At 46.6% G+C, this 16,884-nt stretch overlaps 1 protein-coding gene across 7 annotated transcripts in view; it reads left to right on the top strand.

The window, feature by feature from the left end:
* The window catches only part of PHC3 (polyhomeotic homolog 3), a 1,926,480-nt gene that overhangs the window by 1,441,465 nt on the left and 468,131 nt on the right, over nucleotides 1–16,884 (top strand). For all 7 annotated transcript variants that reach the window (XM_069618558.1, XM_069618559.1, XM_069618556.1 and 4 more), the window contains one exon: nucleotides 5,567–5,726. In XM_069618558.1, coding sequence (XP_069474659.1) covers nucleotides 5,567–5,726 — 160 coding nt within the window. The remainder of the gene's footprint in view (nucleotides 1–5,566; nucleotides 5,727–16,884) is intronic.

Raw genomic sequence — 16,884 nt, 5'->3', positions numbered from 1 at the left:
TCCACCGAAGCTCAGGAAGTATGGCAGTGGGCCCTACAACGAAATATAACTATAGTAGCCCACCATCTTCCGGGAGTAAAGAACATACAAGCGGATTCCCTCAGCAGGGAAATGGATCAGATACACGAATGGGAACTGAACGAACATCAGTTGTTGGAAGTTTTCAGAAAGTGGGGACAGCCTTCTCTGGATCTCTTTGCGACGAGAGAGAACAAGAAGTGCGAACAGTACGCAGCATATGGCCACAGATCGATTCACTGGGGGAAGCGTTCTCCTTCCCGTGGATGGACAAGTTTCTATACACTTTTCCCCCATTTCCACTCATAGGACGGACCCTGCAGTGGATTCACAGGTACCGATGTTGAGTGATCTTAGTGGCTCCTTGTTGGCTGAGGCAGGTGTGGTTCTCTGACCTGCTACAGCTATCCATAGCACGGCCAGTAAGGTTTTAGGAGGATCCGAACCTCCTGACCCGGGACAAGGGAACAGTGTGGCATCACGATCCGGACAGTCTCAACCTGACGGCATGGGTCCTGACTTCTCAGAGTTTAGTACCCTAACTATTTCATTGGATTGCCGTCGAATTCTGCAAGCCGCGCCAGCTCCGTCCGCGAACACTTCGTATGCATGCAAGTGGAGGAGGTTCTGCATTTGGTGTGAAGATCAGCCAGGGTTAGAGCCCCTGAATAGAACTCCGGAACAGCTTCTGCCGTATTTGCTGCATTTAGCGGAGAGTGGGTTATCTTTTTCATCGCTAAAGGTTCACCTGGCAGCCATTTCAAGATTCACGCGGAGAAGGCATTCGTTACCATTGTTTAGTGATAGGCTGATAAAGCACTTCATGAAAGGTTTATTTCGCACATTTCCACCAATTAAAAAGTTTCCTCCAAACTGGAGTCTTAACCTAGTGTTGACGCAACTAATGAAAGCTCCCTTTGAACCTACGACTTCTTCATCTATGTAATTCTTATCGTGGAAGTTGGGTTTTTTGGTGGCTATCACTTCAGCACGACGACACTCGGAGATACAAGCATTAGTCATAGATCCTCCATACTTGAGATTCTTTAAGGACAAAGTGGTGCTGGCGACCAACCTTCATTTCATACCAAAAATTCCTATCTTTCATAAACATTTGTCGATTGTACTTCCTACATTTTTCGCGACTCCTTCATTGGTCGCTGAAAAAGCTCTCCATACACTAGATGTGAAAACAGCTCTAAAGTTTTACCTTCATCGTACTCAGCAATTTAGAAATTCAAAACAACCGGTTATTATGCCTATGGACCGTCGACAAAAGGAAAGGCGATCTCAAAACAAGGACTAGCTCGATGGGTCTCGTCGACGATTGCCTTTTGTCACTCGAAAGCAGGGAGGTCGCTGGAAAGGCGTCCGAGAGCCCAGTCCACGAGATCAAATTCATCTTCGGCAGCGTTGTGGGCCCGAATTCCGCTGGGAGATATCTGTCAGGCGACATCCTGGTCGGTGCCATACACATTTACCTGCCATTATTGCCTCGAACGGCAGCATGCAGACGATGTACAGATGGAACAAGCAGTCCTACAGCATCTGTTTCAGTGAGTTAAGCCCTGTTCAGGGGAATGTCCTTTAATCTATGTATATGTGTATGTATGTATATATATGTATATATATATATATATATATATTATGGTTGTTGTTATTCTTTTCAAGCTAGCGTGTAACCACTGACGTTTAAAAAAAAAAAAAAAAAAAAAAAGAGAAAATATGTGGTTGGGATTTTATTGGTTTGCATTCACACCGCCAAAATCAGGAGTACTGCTATACAATCTATTCTAAGCATGTGAATCCATGAAAGGTCCAATGCTGGAGAAGGGAATAGTTTCTTACCTGTAACTCAATTTCTCCAGCATTGGTAATAGTCCTTCCCCTATTACACACACGAATGGACTGGACTTGGCAGTCCTCTTTCGATGTCAACGAATGACATTTGGCTTACACCAGTATTCAACCAAGGAAAAAGCCACGGGGTAAAGCGATTCTGTGAAGGCGAATGCACACACACGACAGGTAAGCCTGCTTTGAAATCCATGCCACACTTGATTGTTGCTCAAAAACGTACAGAGAGTCTAATTGTACTCTCTGGTGCCTTTGTCTCCCATACAGAGCCATTCACTGACGCGCGAGCGGTTTAAAATATCTAACCCAATACATAACAATGCAAGACAGCCTTGGGGATCATTATGGCCAATTAAGTGTTACTCCCTGCCACTTAAATGCTTGAAGGAAACGTAAATCAGGTGAAACCTGTGAAATTGAAAGGCTTTTCGCATTTCTTTTAGATTCCATGATGCATTATGGGACATGTAGTATCCGGAATACCATAGAAACTCGGTACACCACTGAAATTTCTCTGCAGGACTTGAAACAAAAATCCCTACCTTACACATAAAGTGGTAAATATGATTGATTCATATATCAAAATGTAACTATTGTTGGTTCAATATGTTACTTGTTTCAACAAAAATCTAAATAAATTTATGTATTGATTTACAGCTTGAATTCTTAAGACGGACTGGTCTGCTGCCTCAATTAAATTGATTCATGCAATCGATTTGCCCATCACACCAAAAGGAATCACTTTTAAGGTTAGCAACCTGGCTACTTGTTTTGTATGCACACAAACACCACCATCACCGTTTTTATCATGTTTGAGTAAAACAATTTTTATTTATCTTTTTAGGTCACTACACTGACACATAGGCGCCATGTTGCCAGTGTAACGTGTTTCTTTAACCTATCGCGTCCTGAAGACGGCGTTGGACTTTACTGATGAGCTTTAAACTGCAACAGTGTTGTCCTTCTCCCTAGAAACATATTCAAATGTTGACGCTATTATACCATGTTGTTGTATAATTGAAAATGCGATCAAAATACACCATTACTAACATCACGCAAATTGTACATTGCAAATGTTTTGGTGTTTGTTTCTTCCGCCCATTTGTGTTTCTACAAATAACGAACGCTGGAAATAGGTTTTTTATGTTGTTTTACCATGTTGTTTGATATAATAATTAAAATATGCGAAACACATTTCTTTGTCTATGGTGGGCGATATAATCCTATGAAATTCCTACTGTGAGGTAAATTTCTGACAAGTAGCCACCTTTCGGTGTGTTAGAGGTGGGTAGCTAGTGGTATATGTACGCTTTTTTCTGTTTTTTTTTTTTCTGATGGATTCACATGCGCCCGCTGGCCTACCCTACATGCAAACTATATGTACCCCATCCTACTTTGGGGGCTTAAAATCTGATGGGAGCCGGGGGGGCGGGGCTTATATACCGCTACATCCTATTGGGGCATGCGTAAGCGGCCCAAAACGACGTAGATAGGACACAGAAGTGTTGAAATTTGTCCTATGGAAAACTTCTTTATGAAGGTACCGCGGGTTCCCAGCCTGACTACGGGGAATATTCTAAGCATGTGAATCCATGAAAGATACCAATGCTGGAGAAATGGAGTTACAGGTAAGAAACTATTCCCTTCTAGTGTTATTTTTCTGCAAGCACTCATTTGCAGACATTTTTGGAGTTATTGGCATAGAGCCCAAGTATTTATGGCATACTTGCCTACAAATGTAAAATTCAGGAAAAGCACACACACCAAATCTATTGGTGTTGCCAGTGTTTGTTTTGTTATGTTCCATTCTTCCATTGTGGAGGAACTGCTAAACATGCTAGATGTAAAAGACTCTTTAGGGATCTAGTTTGAAAAAAGCCCAGATAACGTTGAAGAAGCTGTTTGTTAATGTTTGCCAAACTCTATTGGAAGGCTATTTGAATATTCGATTTCCAATTAGTTCCAACAGTGAATTGCTGTGCTTTAGGACAGTGACACACAGCCTTACCCCGATGTTCTTAGGGCTTACTCGGTCAGATCTTAAACAGTGCCTACTGCTTTCATCAGGCATATTGGTTTGCTGGACATGTGCAAAGGTAGTCATGGGCATTGTATGCACATACTCACCAGAGTGTGGGGTTTCATAAACCACAGCTGGGTTCAAGTGTAGCAGTGTGGACCTACACAATATTATTTTTGCATTGCATTGCAAAAAGGAGGAATTTGAAGCAATAATACTTAGGAGTCCACACCAGAATTCTGGTGCAAACGCAATTTTCATTTTACCTTCTCAGCCTAACCCTCTTTTGCTTTAGAAGGTGACTCACCAATATTTTGAGAATTGAGTTTTTCACCATTGGTGATTGCTGCAAGGCAGTTCTCTGCCTCAAAAAGTTGATGAAGTACAAGCAAGGCTAGCATATTCTATTCTAAGATTATTATTTAAGCAATAAACTCAGGCTAACTAAGGCGGGGGGAGGTAGCTTCCAGGTTCGAGCGGCCCAATTATGGAATTCCCTGCCTCACCCTTTACGTGAGGAGCAGCCCTTTCTGAAATTCAGATCCAACTACATTAATCTGTTGAAGTCTGCCAATGACGAGCCCACTAGCTGAAACGTATCTCCTCGAGACCTCCTAGCATAGCCATGCCACAGACCTGCCTATTTGTTGCTCTTGTGTACATTTTCATTTTGCCCCTCTGGCCGATGAGCTAATGTCCTCTTAGTGCCTGTACATATACTGTTCTCATTGTACTCTGTACCTACTATGCATGCATGGAATCTGCAATTTACTTTCTATGCCCTGTAAATATATTGGGCCTCATCACGAGTTTGGCGGTAACCCTTAAATGCGGCGGTAGCGCTATTATCGCCGCATTTAAGGGTCTGCCAGATCATGGCCATGGCGGATTTCCCCTCAGCTCTGAGCTGGGGAAATCAGCGTCATATTTGCCGATTTTCAGCACTATTACCGCCGGCGGATTTCCCACATATTTTCCCCATTGGGCCCAATGGGGAATGGGGAATTCGCGAATGGGCCCAATGGGGAATGGGCACTAACCGTTCCGCCAAACCCGCGATCCGGCGCTAATAGCACCAGGGGTTTGGCGATAGGGCTAATAGGATCTAGCAGTAATAGTGCCGGCGTTGCCACCCAATTCGTGATGAGGCCTCTTGTGTTTTGCATGTATTCCATTAACCTGTAACTTCAGCCTCACATTTTCTGTACTGCTGCGCCCGGCTATCTTCGGGTCTGGTGCGCATTATAAGTGAATAAAACAAACAAACAAACACTAGTACCAGATTTAATGGTCCATGCTCTGAGAAGAACATGCTCTGCACCACCTTTCTCCTCATTCTGCTCGCCCACTTCCTGAAGTCTTCAAACCTCATCACTGCACCAATCAGCAGTCTCCAACGCTATAATGCTCCAACACCACCCTCCACCATTGGAGGCTGTGTGTTTGGTGGATTCACCCACTGGATCAATAATTGAAGTATTAAATTATGTTTATTACTTGAATAACCCACATATTTCAACATGTATTATTACTATGTTTGAAAATAAGAAATAGTAAATGAAACTTGATAATCAGGAATGTTAGTTTTGTATTATAACATACATTGTACATTGTATTCATTTTTTTTGTGCCGTTATATCTCTAGTTTAATTGTTTCATTTATCACAAAAGGTAAACCGGTACTCTCTCTTAGTCAAGAAACATGATAAAACAAGGCTCCTATCTGAGAAGCAAGTCATGAGCATCACTTGTCAGGAGTCAGAACTAGAGGACCATCTACAACATCCAGAATTCACAACAGACACAGACATGGAGGACACAGTTGCAGAAGGTATGTAGACTTCATATATATAATGTATCTATTTGAGTAGTTATCTCACTGAGGATAGTTTGGCTATTTCTTCAACTACTTTATAAAGCTTTTAAAAATGTGTGAGTTTTGCGTTTAGTCAACAATATGGGTTCTAAAACATGAGTTCTCACATTCCCAATCATGATCTTTTCATCACCGTAATCACAATAGAAAATGATTATGGGTGACTACAAATGGTAGTTTAATTTCTATGAGGTTCTGTGAGGTTTTTTCTAGTCATGTGTGCCACAAATTGCTTCATTTTGCCAGAGGCGCCACATTTCATGGATCAGGAAAACATGCAGTGACAAGCTCTCTGTGTGTTCTCACAGATCTTTTTTTACAAGGCTTTAACTGCTTGAACAGGACATGGACCAGGAAAATAGGCTCTTCGGGTTTCCCCGATCGGTGAGAGGAAAAAGTCTGTCCATATCTAATTTTGATGTGGGCGAAGAGGCTTGAGACCCTCTGGATTTTCTCTTGCCTTTTTACAACTGAAAAAGCAGGCAGAATCCATAAGGCTTCACTTTAAAGACGGCCACCATGCATGTACATGGTGGCCACCATTGCCGATCATTTCCTGGCCACAGAATAAAATGCATGGGAACCCAGAAACCACCCGGATTTCCATGCCTTTTATCGCCCTGACCGGGAAATGATCAAAATCCACAGTCTGTGGATGAGAATGCAGCCAGGGTTTAAGGGCTCATTTAAATGAGCACCATAGTGTAATAAATAATCATATTTGTAAACTTCAGTGGGTAATCCCATAATTCCTCAAAAATCATGAAATATCGTAATCCAATCCTGCAGGTGACTGTGTAGTTCGCACTCACTATGTGTTTCACAGCTGTTTCATTAGTTCTTACTGATCACCTCATTCTATATTAGGTTGCAATATTTAGGTCCAAGTTAGTATACTTTAGAAATGCAAATACCTGTAAACTTGGGGTCTCACACTTTACGGTTGGTCAGTCTCAAATTTTGTTCGTCTTCCATATGCAATTATTATCCTTAATACATCAATTAGGTTTGCAAGGTTCCTCCACAATATGATATTCATTTGTTCTGTATTGAGTAACTTTGTATAAAAATAGTGCCTGCTCCCCTTAATAGCAGATATTCCGTATTTATGAATTTTATTTATATACTCAGCACTTTCCATATCAATTCTAGTGGTGAAATAGTGAGAAGGAGCACATAAGAGAACATTTTGCAAAAGTATCAAACCATCAAAGTACCCAGCATGGGAGATTAGGACAGATTTATTATATGTAACGCTCACCTGATTCCCACGGAGGCGCCGATCTGTTCTGGACTACTATGACCTCTTCTAAGGTGATGCGCAGGACTCGGAAGACGGACTGGACCGGACCCCCAAACCTCGCCTGTCTGGCCCGTAGAAGAATCCTTCTGTAGATGGAAAAGGGGATTAACTGTCTGCTGGATAATGTGTTGGATTCCCCCCCTTCCCCCTCTCACACTCCTCGAACCCCCTCCGCGATTCCCCGTAGAGTCTCACCTTAGAGTCTGAAAGGACGAGCTCTCCATCCTGCTTCTGATGCAGGGGCGCGTTGATTTCCAGTTACTTCACTGGATCTCGGGTTTGGTGAGTATTCAACTCCGCTTGACTTTTCCGATATGAGGCTGTAAGTATTCAGTTGCAAAAGTTCAAGCCTTAATTGTCCTTTGTCCTTTTCTCTATTTCAGATGTAGGATGAAGAATCCGCGTAGAGGAATGGATTCGCCGAAGGTAACTCTGGTCACTCTTTTTGATGGATGGTTCCCTTAGTGATCTTGCTTTCACCCACTAATGCGTGTGTCTTGTTCCCCTTGGGGGCCGGGGTATGGAAGTGCCAAAGAAGCGGCGCCGACCCGAGGTGAGGAAAGATTGTCCCAACAATAATCAGGTAAGTCTTAAGGTGGAAGAATCAGGCCTTCCTTAATCTGTTCCTTCGCTCACCTTTGTTTTGTCTCTTTTTCCCCTTAGGGGCCGGGGTACGGCAGTGCCAAGAAAGCGGCGCCGACCCGAGGTGTGGAAAGATTGTCGCAACAAAAATCAGGTAAGTCTTAAGGTGGAAGAATCAGGCCTTCCTCAATCTGTTCCTTCGCTCACCTTTGTTTTGTCTCTTTTTCTCCTTAGGCGCTGAAAGGCGACGGATGGTGCCAATGGTGGCTGAAGAGCCCGAGGGCGCCTCGTGAAGGTGAGTGGAACCCGGCGCTGCAGCGAGCGATGCGATGCGCTTCTAAAAATAATGTCTTTTCTCAGGATCGTCGGAGTGATGGTTCCGGACTCCGGATGGAGGTAGGTAAAGTTCAATTATTCACCTTTCTCTCATTTCCTTCCTTTTCAGGTGTTCCGGGTTGCAGGCGGGCGTGGCTGGAGCCAGGATGCAGGAGCAGACACGGTGAGCGTCTAGCTGCTAGATGCAGAACAACGCGAAGCGTGAGCTGCTGTCTGGACATGGTTTAAATAGCCCCCAAAGTAGTTACAGGTAAGTATTCTTCCTCAGCCACGCCCGAGTGGTAAAATAGTCCCATAGGTAAAATAGTCCCTTTCAGACCTCAAGGAGGTCTCGATCCGGCAGCATGGTCTGCATCAGGTAAGTCCATCCAAGCACTCCCATAATGAGCCTGGCGCCTATGGTGCCAGGACTGATGCCTTCTATGAGCCTGGCGCCAAATGCGCCAGGACAATGTCCAAAGAGCCCCTATAAGGGGTTGCTGGGTCCCTCCCTGGGGACATGATGTCTGCTTTCCGGGACCCTGGCCCTGAACTGGCTTCCCGGGAGTAGGCATCATGGCATTATAACAATGTACTCATGTTTTCAGTTCAGATTGGCTAGTTGTCAAGTTGGAACTAAGGAGGAATGCTTTAAAGTCCGACCATATGTCCTTCTGGTGGGAGGATGGAGGCGATATCGTCAGACTTATTTCCTCAGCATCATTGGACCAAAATATGTCTTTAATCCATTGGCCTTTGTCTGGGGGCCTGCTGTGTGTCCAGTTATGTAGAATGCATCTCTTGGCTAAGAGGAAGCCAACATTTAAAAATGTGGGCTTACTTGGGTATTTTACCAAACAGGTTAAAGAGACATGTATCTGGTGTAGGCTGAAGACTCACTCCTGTAATAGCTGCCAATGTGGAAGTCAGCTCGCTCCAGAATTTCTCTAGTATGGGACAAGACCACCTCATGTGCAAATACATGGCCTCATCTGAGTTGCATCTGGGACATGTGACCATGCTATCCAGCACATATAGCCTCATTCTACCTGGGGGTGTGGTGCCATTAGTTTAAAATGTTCAATTGAAAAAGCCTGAAGCGTGAATTCACAGAGACTTCGTTGGTCAGAAAACACATAGCTTGCCACAAGTCATCGGATATGTTAATGCTTATTTCTCCAGCATTGGATCTTTCATGGATTCACATGCTTAGAATATTCCCCGTCGTCAGGCTGGGAATCCCCGGTACATTATATAGACCCTTTCCCGTAGGAAAGCTTTTTCGACGCTTATGCGTCCTATCCACCTCGTTTTGTATCATGCGTGCCCGCGCCGTCAGGGCGTCATGATATAAATACAGGCCCCGCCCCCGCGCTCCCTCAGATTTCAACCGTCTTTCAAAGTAGTGGGATCCTCGCGTTTTACTACTAGTGAAAACTAGGTTGTTTTTGTCTGTTTCGCTTCGGCGAAGTTCAAATTCTGGCGAATTATGTCTGGAAAAGCGTTATTTCGCCCGTGTGCAACCTGTGGCCTCAAAAAGGTTTATGAAGGTGATGGCCACATGGACTGTATCTACTGTCTCCACCCGCGCCACTCGGCGGATACATGTGAAATTTGTCAGGGTTTCTCCCAAAAAACCCTTAAGGAACGAAAAAGAAGGCTGGTCGACTGGCTTAATGACGGAGCAGGGGCCTACCCGGCTTCGGAAGTTGGCTCCACGGCCTCCAGGGGTAGGTCGGAACCTCCATCGAAGAAGGTACGGCCAGCTGAAATGCGCTCTGAGGACAAGCATAAGAGGAAACAGGATGGTTCCTCCTCATCACATAAAAAGTCCTCCTCCTCCTCATCATCTAAGACGGAGAGGCTAGCGCTGTCGAAATCCTCCTCAGGGGACCGTCCCAGGTCTTCCATGAGTCGGGAAGCCTCAGCCGGGAAGTCGGCATCCAAATCGACGACGAAGTCTAAGGGCTCGACGACGACGACGACTTGCTCGTCGACCTCGGTGTCATTGACGATGCCTATTACCGTTCAAGCAGCAGCGGTGGGGATTCCCCCGTCGACGGAGACTCAGTCCATGGCTTGCTGCCCGAGGTCTATGACCCGATCCCCCCGGAGGTCTTACTGCAGCCAGACACGGCCGGCTCGGCGGAAGGAGAAGGTGATCTGGTTCTGCAACCATCGGATTTAGGCTTACGGCCTTCCACGTCGACTACGACGGCGACGAGTGCAAACGGGGGTGTGGTACCGATATCGTCCACGTTATTTACCCCCCAGACGGTTTTGTCTCTGGATGTGCTTAATACTCTTCAGAAGCTCCTGCAGCGGCTGGATACGCAGTTCCCTCAGCCCGGGACGTCATCGTCACTTCTGTCTGTACCTTCCGTCGACGAGCAAACTTGCACGGCTCGATCGACGACGAAACACCCATCGGCTCCCCAGGCAGTAAAAGATCGTCCTCGAGCGCAAGAGGAGGGTGAGTTGTCGGAGTCCGATTCTGTACTGGGTGACTCAGGGTCAGACATCTCCCTGTCACCTTCGAGGGACCCGACATGGAACTCTGATGTAGAGGTAGAGTCTACGAGGAGCCAGTTACAGCCATCTCCCCCGGATGATGTGGGAGCCTTCCATGCAATGATGGGGAAAGCTTGTTCCGAATTCGGCTTGATTCCGGAGGAGCAGAAGAAAGACTGTTTCCTTTTTGACCATATGGGTCAAAGGAGAAAATCGGTTTTTGCCATCCCAATCCTGGACCACGTGTGGCAAGAAGGTCTCAAAACGATGCGCCATCCGTTCTCGGAGCCGGCCATAAAGGGACGGATCGAGAAAAAGTGTAAAGCTCCGGAGTCCACTCCAAAATGTCTAACATCACAGCCTCTGTCTGACTCGGTGGTGTCAGCGGCAGCGGCTAGGAAGGCCAGGGTCCAGCAACAATGTTCAACGCCACCTGAAAGCGAGGCTAGGAGACAGGACGCCTTTGGAAAGAAGGTGCTCTCGGTCGGAGCGACGACAGTAAGAGCAGCCAATTCCTTAGCAATCGTGTCACGATATGATAGGGAAATGTGGCACAAATTAGCCCCTATCCTAGAACACCTGCCAGACGAACACCGGAAAGCAGCTATGTTACTGGTGCGGGATGGCGAAGAGGCCTCGAACCACGCTATCAATATCGCAGTTGACCTAGCAGAATCTGGGTTCAAACAAATCAACCATGGAGTAGTGCTTCGTCGGCAAGCGTGGCTCAAATGTACTACTTTCCGTCCTGAAGTACAGTACAAAGTCCTTGACATGCCATGCGAAGGGGAACACCTGTTTGGCGAAAAGGTTGATGAAGCGCTGAAAGGGATGAAAGAAGACACGGATACTGCTAGGTCCCTCGGCGCCCTGCAAACGGGTAGAAATTTTCGTTCTTTTCGCCCCTTCAGGGGTGCTTCTGGAAACTCCCGCTTTGGAGCCTCGAGGGACCGTGGATTCAACAGGCCCTCTTACTCTTCACAAGGGTTCAGACGAGCGTCCCAGTCGGCTCGTGGAAGCAGGGATTATCAGGCCTCCAGACGGCGAGGCTCGGGTCAGTCGTCGACGAAGACCAAGCAAACCAACAACCAATGACGGCCTTCGGAACGTCCTGGGGGGTCGAGTCTCTCATCACTTCGACCGATGGAAATGCATCACCACAGATCGATGGGTCCTAGACACAATTCGCATGGGTCATGCGCTGCAATTCAAAGACAAGCCTCCGCGTCTTCCTCCTTTATTCTCGACACAGCCCCACCTCCGAGTCCTACGACAAGAGGCGGCGCTTATGTTGCAAAAAGGGGCGGTAGAGAGAGTTCCTGTAGCACAGGAAGGACAAGGAGTTTATTCCAGGTTCTTTGTTGTAAAAAAGCCAAACGGCAAATGGAGGCCCATTCTCGACCTGAGGGTACTCAACAAGTGGCTAAAGAGCCTAAAATTCAAAATGCTAAAGCTCCAAGAGGTTATCAGGTCGGTGCAACCCATGGATTATCTATCATCACTAGACCTTCAAGATGCTTATTTTCACATTCCAATACGCCCACGACACAGGAGATATTTAAGATTCGTCGTCGGGGAAAAAGCATTTTCAGTTCAAGGTCCTCCCTTTCGGGCTCAAGTCCTCCCCCAGGACGTTCACCAAGTGCTTGGCCCCTATAGCGGCCCATTTAAGGAAGGACGGTCATCATGTCTATCCATATCTGGACGACTGGCTGGTCAGAGGTTCATCCAAGGAACAAACACGAGACAGTCTACGAGCCACAATGTCCCTCTTACAGGAACTGGGCTTCGCAATCAACTTCAACAAGTCCTCCGTAGAGCCTTCGAGGACCTTGGTCTTCCTAGGAGCGGAGTTTCATACACACACAAGCCTGGTGAGACCATCCAGCAAAAGAATTCAGAAACTTCAAAACAAGGCTTCGGAATGGAGAGGCGGTACCAAGGTCTCAGTGCGCAAGTACATGTCCCTGCTAGGGACCATGTCGTCCTGCATTCCGCTAATAAACAACTGCCGTCTGTTTATGAGGCCTTGCCAGGAATTTCTAGCGGACCGTTGGGCGCAGAGCCGAGGTCGCTGGTCCGACAAACTGGTCGTCGACGAACAACTAGTTCAAGCACTCGGCTGGTGGAGAGTGTCTACTCATCTAACGAAAGGGATGCCTCTTCTGGAACCAGAGTTTCAAAAGACGGTGGTGACAGATGTATCGCTGAGCGGATGGGGAGCTCATCTGGATATGTTACAGGTACAGGGCCTGTGGTCCTTGCAGGAGTCCTCCCTGCATATCAACCTGCTAGAATTGAGAGCTGTGCGATGGGCTCTAAAATCTTTTCTTCCGCAACTGAGGGACTCGGTGGTGCGTGTCATGACGGACAACACCACTACGATGTTCTACTTGAGAAAGCAAGGAGGGACACGTTCCAGATCCCTATCGACGGAGGCACAGAAAATCTGGCATTGGGCCATTCAACACAACATGAAAATCTTAGCGTTCCACCTGCCAGGCGTGAGAAACGTGGAAGCAGATGCCCTCAGCAGAGAAATGAACGAAGTTCACGAGTGGGTACTGAACGACCAGCAACTACAACAAGTATTCAAGAAATGGGGACACCCGCCCATAGACCTGTTTGCAACGAAGAACAACAAAAAATGCCATCAGTACGCAAGCAGATGGCCTCAGAAGGGCTCTCTGGGGGATGCGTTCTCCTTCCCATGGACGAACAATTTCATGTACGCATTCCCTCCATTTCCCCTGGTCCGGAGGACATTGCAATGGATCCTCAGGTACCCATGTCGTGTAATTCTGGTGGCCCCATACTGGCCCAGACAGGTGTGGTTTTCAGACCTGCTACACTTAGCGGCGGCGGAACCGATGAGATTCAAGAAGACCCCCGACCTTCTGTCTCGACAGGACGGTGTTGTTTGGCATCACGACCCGGACAGCCTCCAGTTGACGGCCTGTCTCCTGACTTCGCCGAATTTGGTCGGCTAACGATTCCGGAGGACTGTCGGCGTATCCTACAAGCGGCAAGAGCACCTTCCACAAACGCCTCATACGCGTACAAATGGAAAAGTTTCTGTCAATGGTGTGAGGATCAACCAGGCTTGGCCCCGCAATCGATTAAGCCAGAACAGCTCCTTCCATACTTGCTGCTCTTAGCCCAAAAGGGCCTGTCGGTATCTTCAATAAAAGTACACCTAGCAGCCATTTCCAGGTTTACTCGTCGACGGCACTCGGCACCTTTGTTCAGCGACCGCCTGATTAAACACTTCCTTAAAGGCCTCTTTCGGAGTTTCCCGCCAGAGAAGAAATTTCCGCCGGAGTGGAGCCTCAATCTGGTCTTAACATCTCTTATGAAGCCTCCTTTTGAGCCAATGTCATCATCGTCTCTAAATTTTCTGTCGTGGAAATTGGCCTTCCTAGTGGCCATCACTTCAGCACGACGTATTTCAGAAGTTCAGGCTCTAATTACGATTTTTCAAGAACAAGGTAGTCCTAGCCACTAACCCGCAGTTTATACCTAAAGCTCCTTCGGTGTTCCATAAACACTCCTCTATTGTGTTGCCTACGTTTTGTCCGGAGACATGCTCGGGAGCGGAGCGCATGCTACACACATTGGATGTAAAAAGGGCCCTTAAGTTTTATCTCCATCGAACACAACCGTTCAGAGAAACAAGACAGCTGTTCGTGGCCTATGGTTTGGGTGCTAAAGGAAAAGCCATTTCGAAACAAGGACTGTCAAAATGGGTGTCATCTACCATTTCGTACTGCCATTCTAGGGCAGGGAAACCTCTTCTGCGACGGCCAAGAGCTCACTCAACTAGAGCAGCGGCATCGTCGACGGCACTGTGGGCCGGAGTCCCTCTGGGGGACATCTGCATGGCGGCTACCTGGGCGGCTACACACACCTTTACCCGCCATTACTGCCTGTCGCAGCAACATGCCGAAGATACCCGGATGGGGCAGGCGGTGCTTCGACACCTATTCCAGTAAGGTAAGCCCCGGCTGAGGGGTTGCATCCTATGGAATTTGTGACTGTATGTGGTTCGTTTTCCTGTGTTAACTATTACTGATGCATACACGATCATAGGGAACGGGCTCTGCGAACAAAGTATATGGGTTTGCATGCACGGCTCCTCTTTGGGGGTGGTACTGCTGTGTAATCTATTCTAAGCATGTGAATCCATGAAAGATCCAATGCTGGAGAAGGGAATAGTTTCTTACCTGTAACTCCATTTCTCCAGCATTGGTATCTTTCATGGATTCACATGCGCCCACCTGCCTCCCCTGAACATGCAAACCGGTTCCCCCACTACTTTGGGGGCCGAAATCTGAGGGAGCGCGGGGGCGGCCTGTATTTATATCATGACGCCCTGACGGCGCGGGCACGCATGATACAAAACGAGGTGGATAGGACGCATAAGCGTCGAAAAAGCTTTCCTACGGGAAAGGGTCTATATAATGTACCAGGGATTCCCAGCCTGACGACGGGGAATATTCTAAGCATGTGAATCCATGAAAGATACCAATGCTGGAGAAATGGAGTTACAGGTAAGAAACTATTCCCATCTCTTGTCCATTTAGCTTGGGATTTAGGAGGGTGATCAGGTATGATTCTACATACAAGCTTATGCAGAGTAGATGCATAGTACTTGAGGAGGTTGGGGGGGGGGGGAGGCTCGTAGAATTGTAACACAAACAGGGATCAGAGTTAGCTTCTGAAGGAAATGTCGACCATGTAGCCTGAAAAGCTGCTCGCATTCTATAATACTGTAATATCATGTCATGTTATGTTTTGTTAGTCCAACTTGTAAAGCGTGCGGTCACCCAAAAGTATCATGGCGCTGAGTTGAGAGGATCCTAGTGAAGCCACGGAGACCTAGAAAAGAAGAGTTTTTATGGCCTTCCTGAACGCTAAGTAGCTATGAGTTTTCTTTATGGTCATCGGAAGGCTATTCCACAATATTGCGGCCAGTGCTCCAGATAAGATTTTGAGGTGGGAGTATTTTACGCATGCTTTTTCAAATTAGAGAGTAAATGCAATTTCAAGAGAGTAAAAATGAGTTTTCTCCTCTGCAAGAGAGTAAAACGTATCCAACACATACACATCTGTGGTGTGCCCACCCCCACGTAGGGTGACCAGACGTCCCGGAATTGGGCCATCCACCACACAAGCTCGTTTTCATTATTGTTTTAAAGCCCTATACTGGTTTTGGTGGGGGTGACCACTGGCAGCATGCCAGCTGTCACTGCTGGAAGAGTAAATCTTCACATCTCGATGCACAATGCTCATTTACCAACAAGTCCACATAACAGTTCAAAATTAAATAAACATTAGAATAGCTTGGTAGTTTTACATTAAAATGAACACTTAAACTAGGTCTCTTACGTCCCATGGTGAGCTCGAACACCTATCACATGAATTAACTGATTGTGCCACAGAGGCTGCTTGAGAATTGGTTTTATAGCAATGAAAGAAAAAGTTCCTTTGTTTTTAACATGCTTACAGTCACTACAAATCAGCGCAGTTAACATCCAGGGGAATGTGTTGTATTCCTCACCCAACTGCTAAAGTTCTGTCATGACAGCCACTGTCAAATTGCAGTGCTACTTTTATGTTGGTGACCTGCCGAGGGTATTATATCTTGAAAATGTTGTCATCCTACCACCAAATCATAAAATCCATTTGAGGAACCGTAGCCATCTAACACAAACATAAAGGATAGTAAAAATATTCTAAGAAGTCTACGAAGTTTGATTTTCAAGTCAAGCCGCAAATTTAGGAAATGTCAACTATTGCTTTCAAGTACATATCCAGTTTGTCTCTGTGTTAAACGGTGGGTGGGAACGGATGGGCAGTGCCAGCATTTGGACGTTACCCAGAGTGAAGTTTTTTGAATGAAACTGAAATGGAGAAACAACATTTCGGAGGCGCTAATAACTTCTATGGTTGCAAGGTTGTGGGGGATGGGGGGGATAGGAAGCCAAATATGAAGGGGACCGAAAAAAAAGCGTAAATTAGTCTGAGGTGAAGGGTTACACACAACGCGATAGACATTGCTTAGGGAAAGGGTGCATGCTTTATTGTGTTGCTCGCTTGCTATGGTACGCCCTCTTTTGGTGCCGCTGTTTCACCGCGGGCAGGTTTGGCGCAGCAAGTTGGCACCCATTTCAGCGCAGGTGCCTTTCTGACGCAGCTGATTTGGTGCGATGGATGTTTGGACGCGGCTGACATTGCAGCCACGTCTAAACTCCCTCACGCCAAATTAAAAAGTATGAGAAAGTATGCAAAGAATGACCCCTGCACGTATCGCTCTGCTTATTGCACATCGAGGACAAGGGGGCATGGCAGCGGGATTAGGAGCCGAACTCCCCGCCTTTCATGTCAGGGCACAGAAAAACT

This window comes from Ambystoma mexicanum, chromosome 10 (genome assembly GCF_040938575.1).
Source record: "Ambystoma mexicanum isolate Mex_15411 chromosome 10, UKY_AmexF1_1, whole genome shotgun sequence".
Classification (NCBI taxonomy): Eukaryota; Metazoa; Chordata; class Amphibia; order Caudata; family Ambystomatidae; genus Ambystoma; species Ambystoma mexicanum.
The sequence above is the reverse complement of the archived record's forward strand: the minus strand, read 5'-3'. Positions and strand labels throughout refer to the sequence as shown.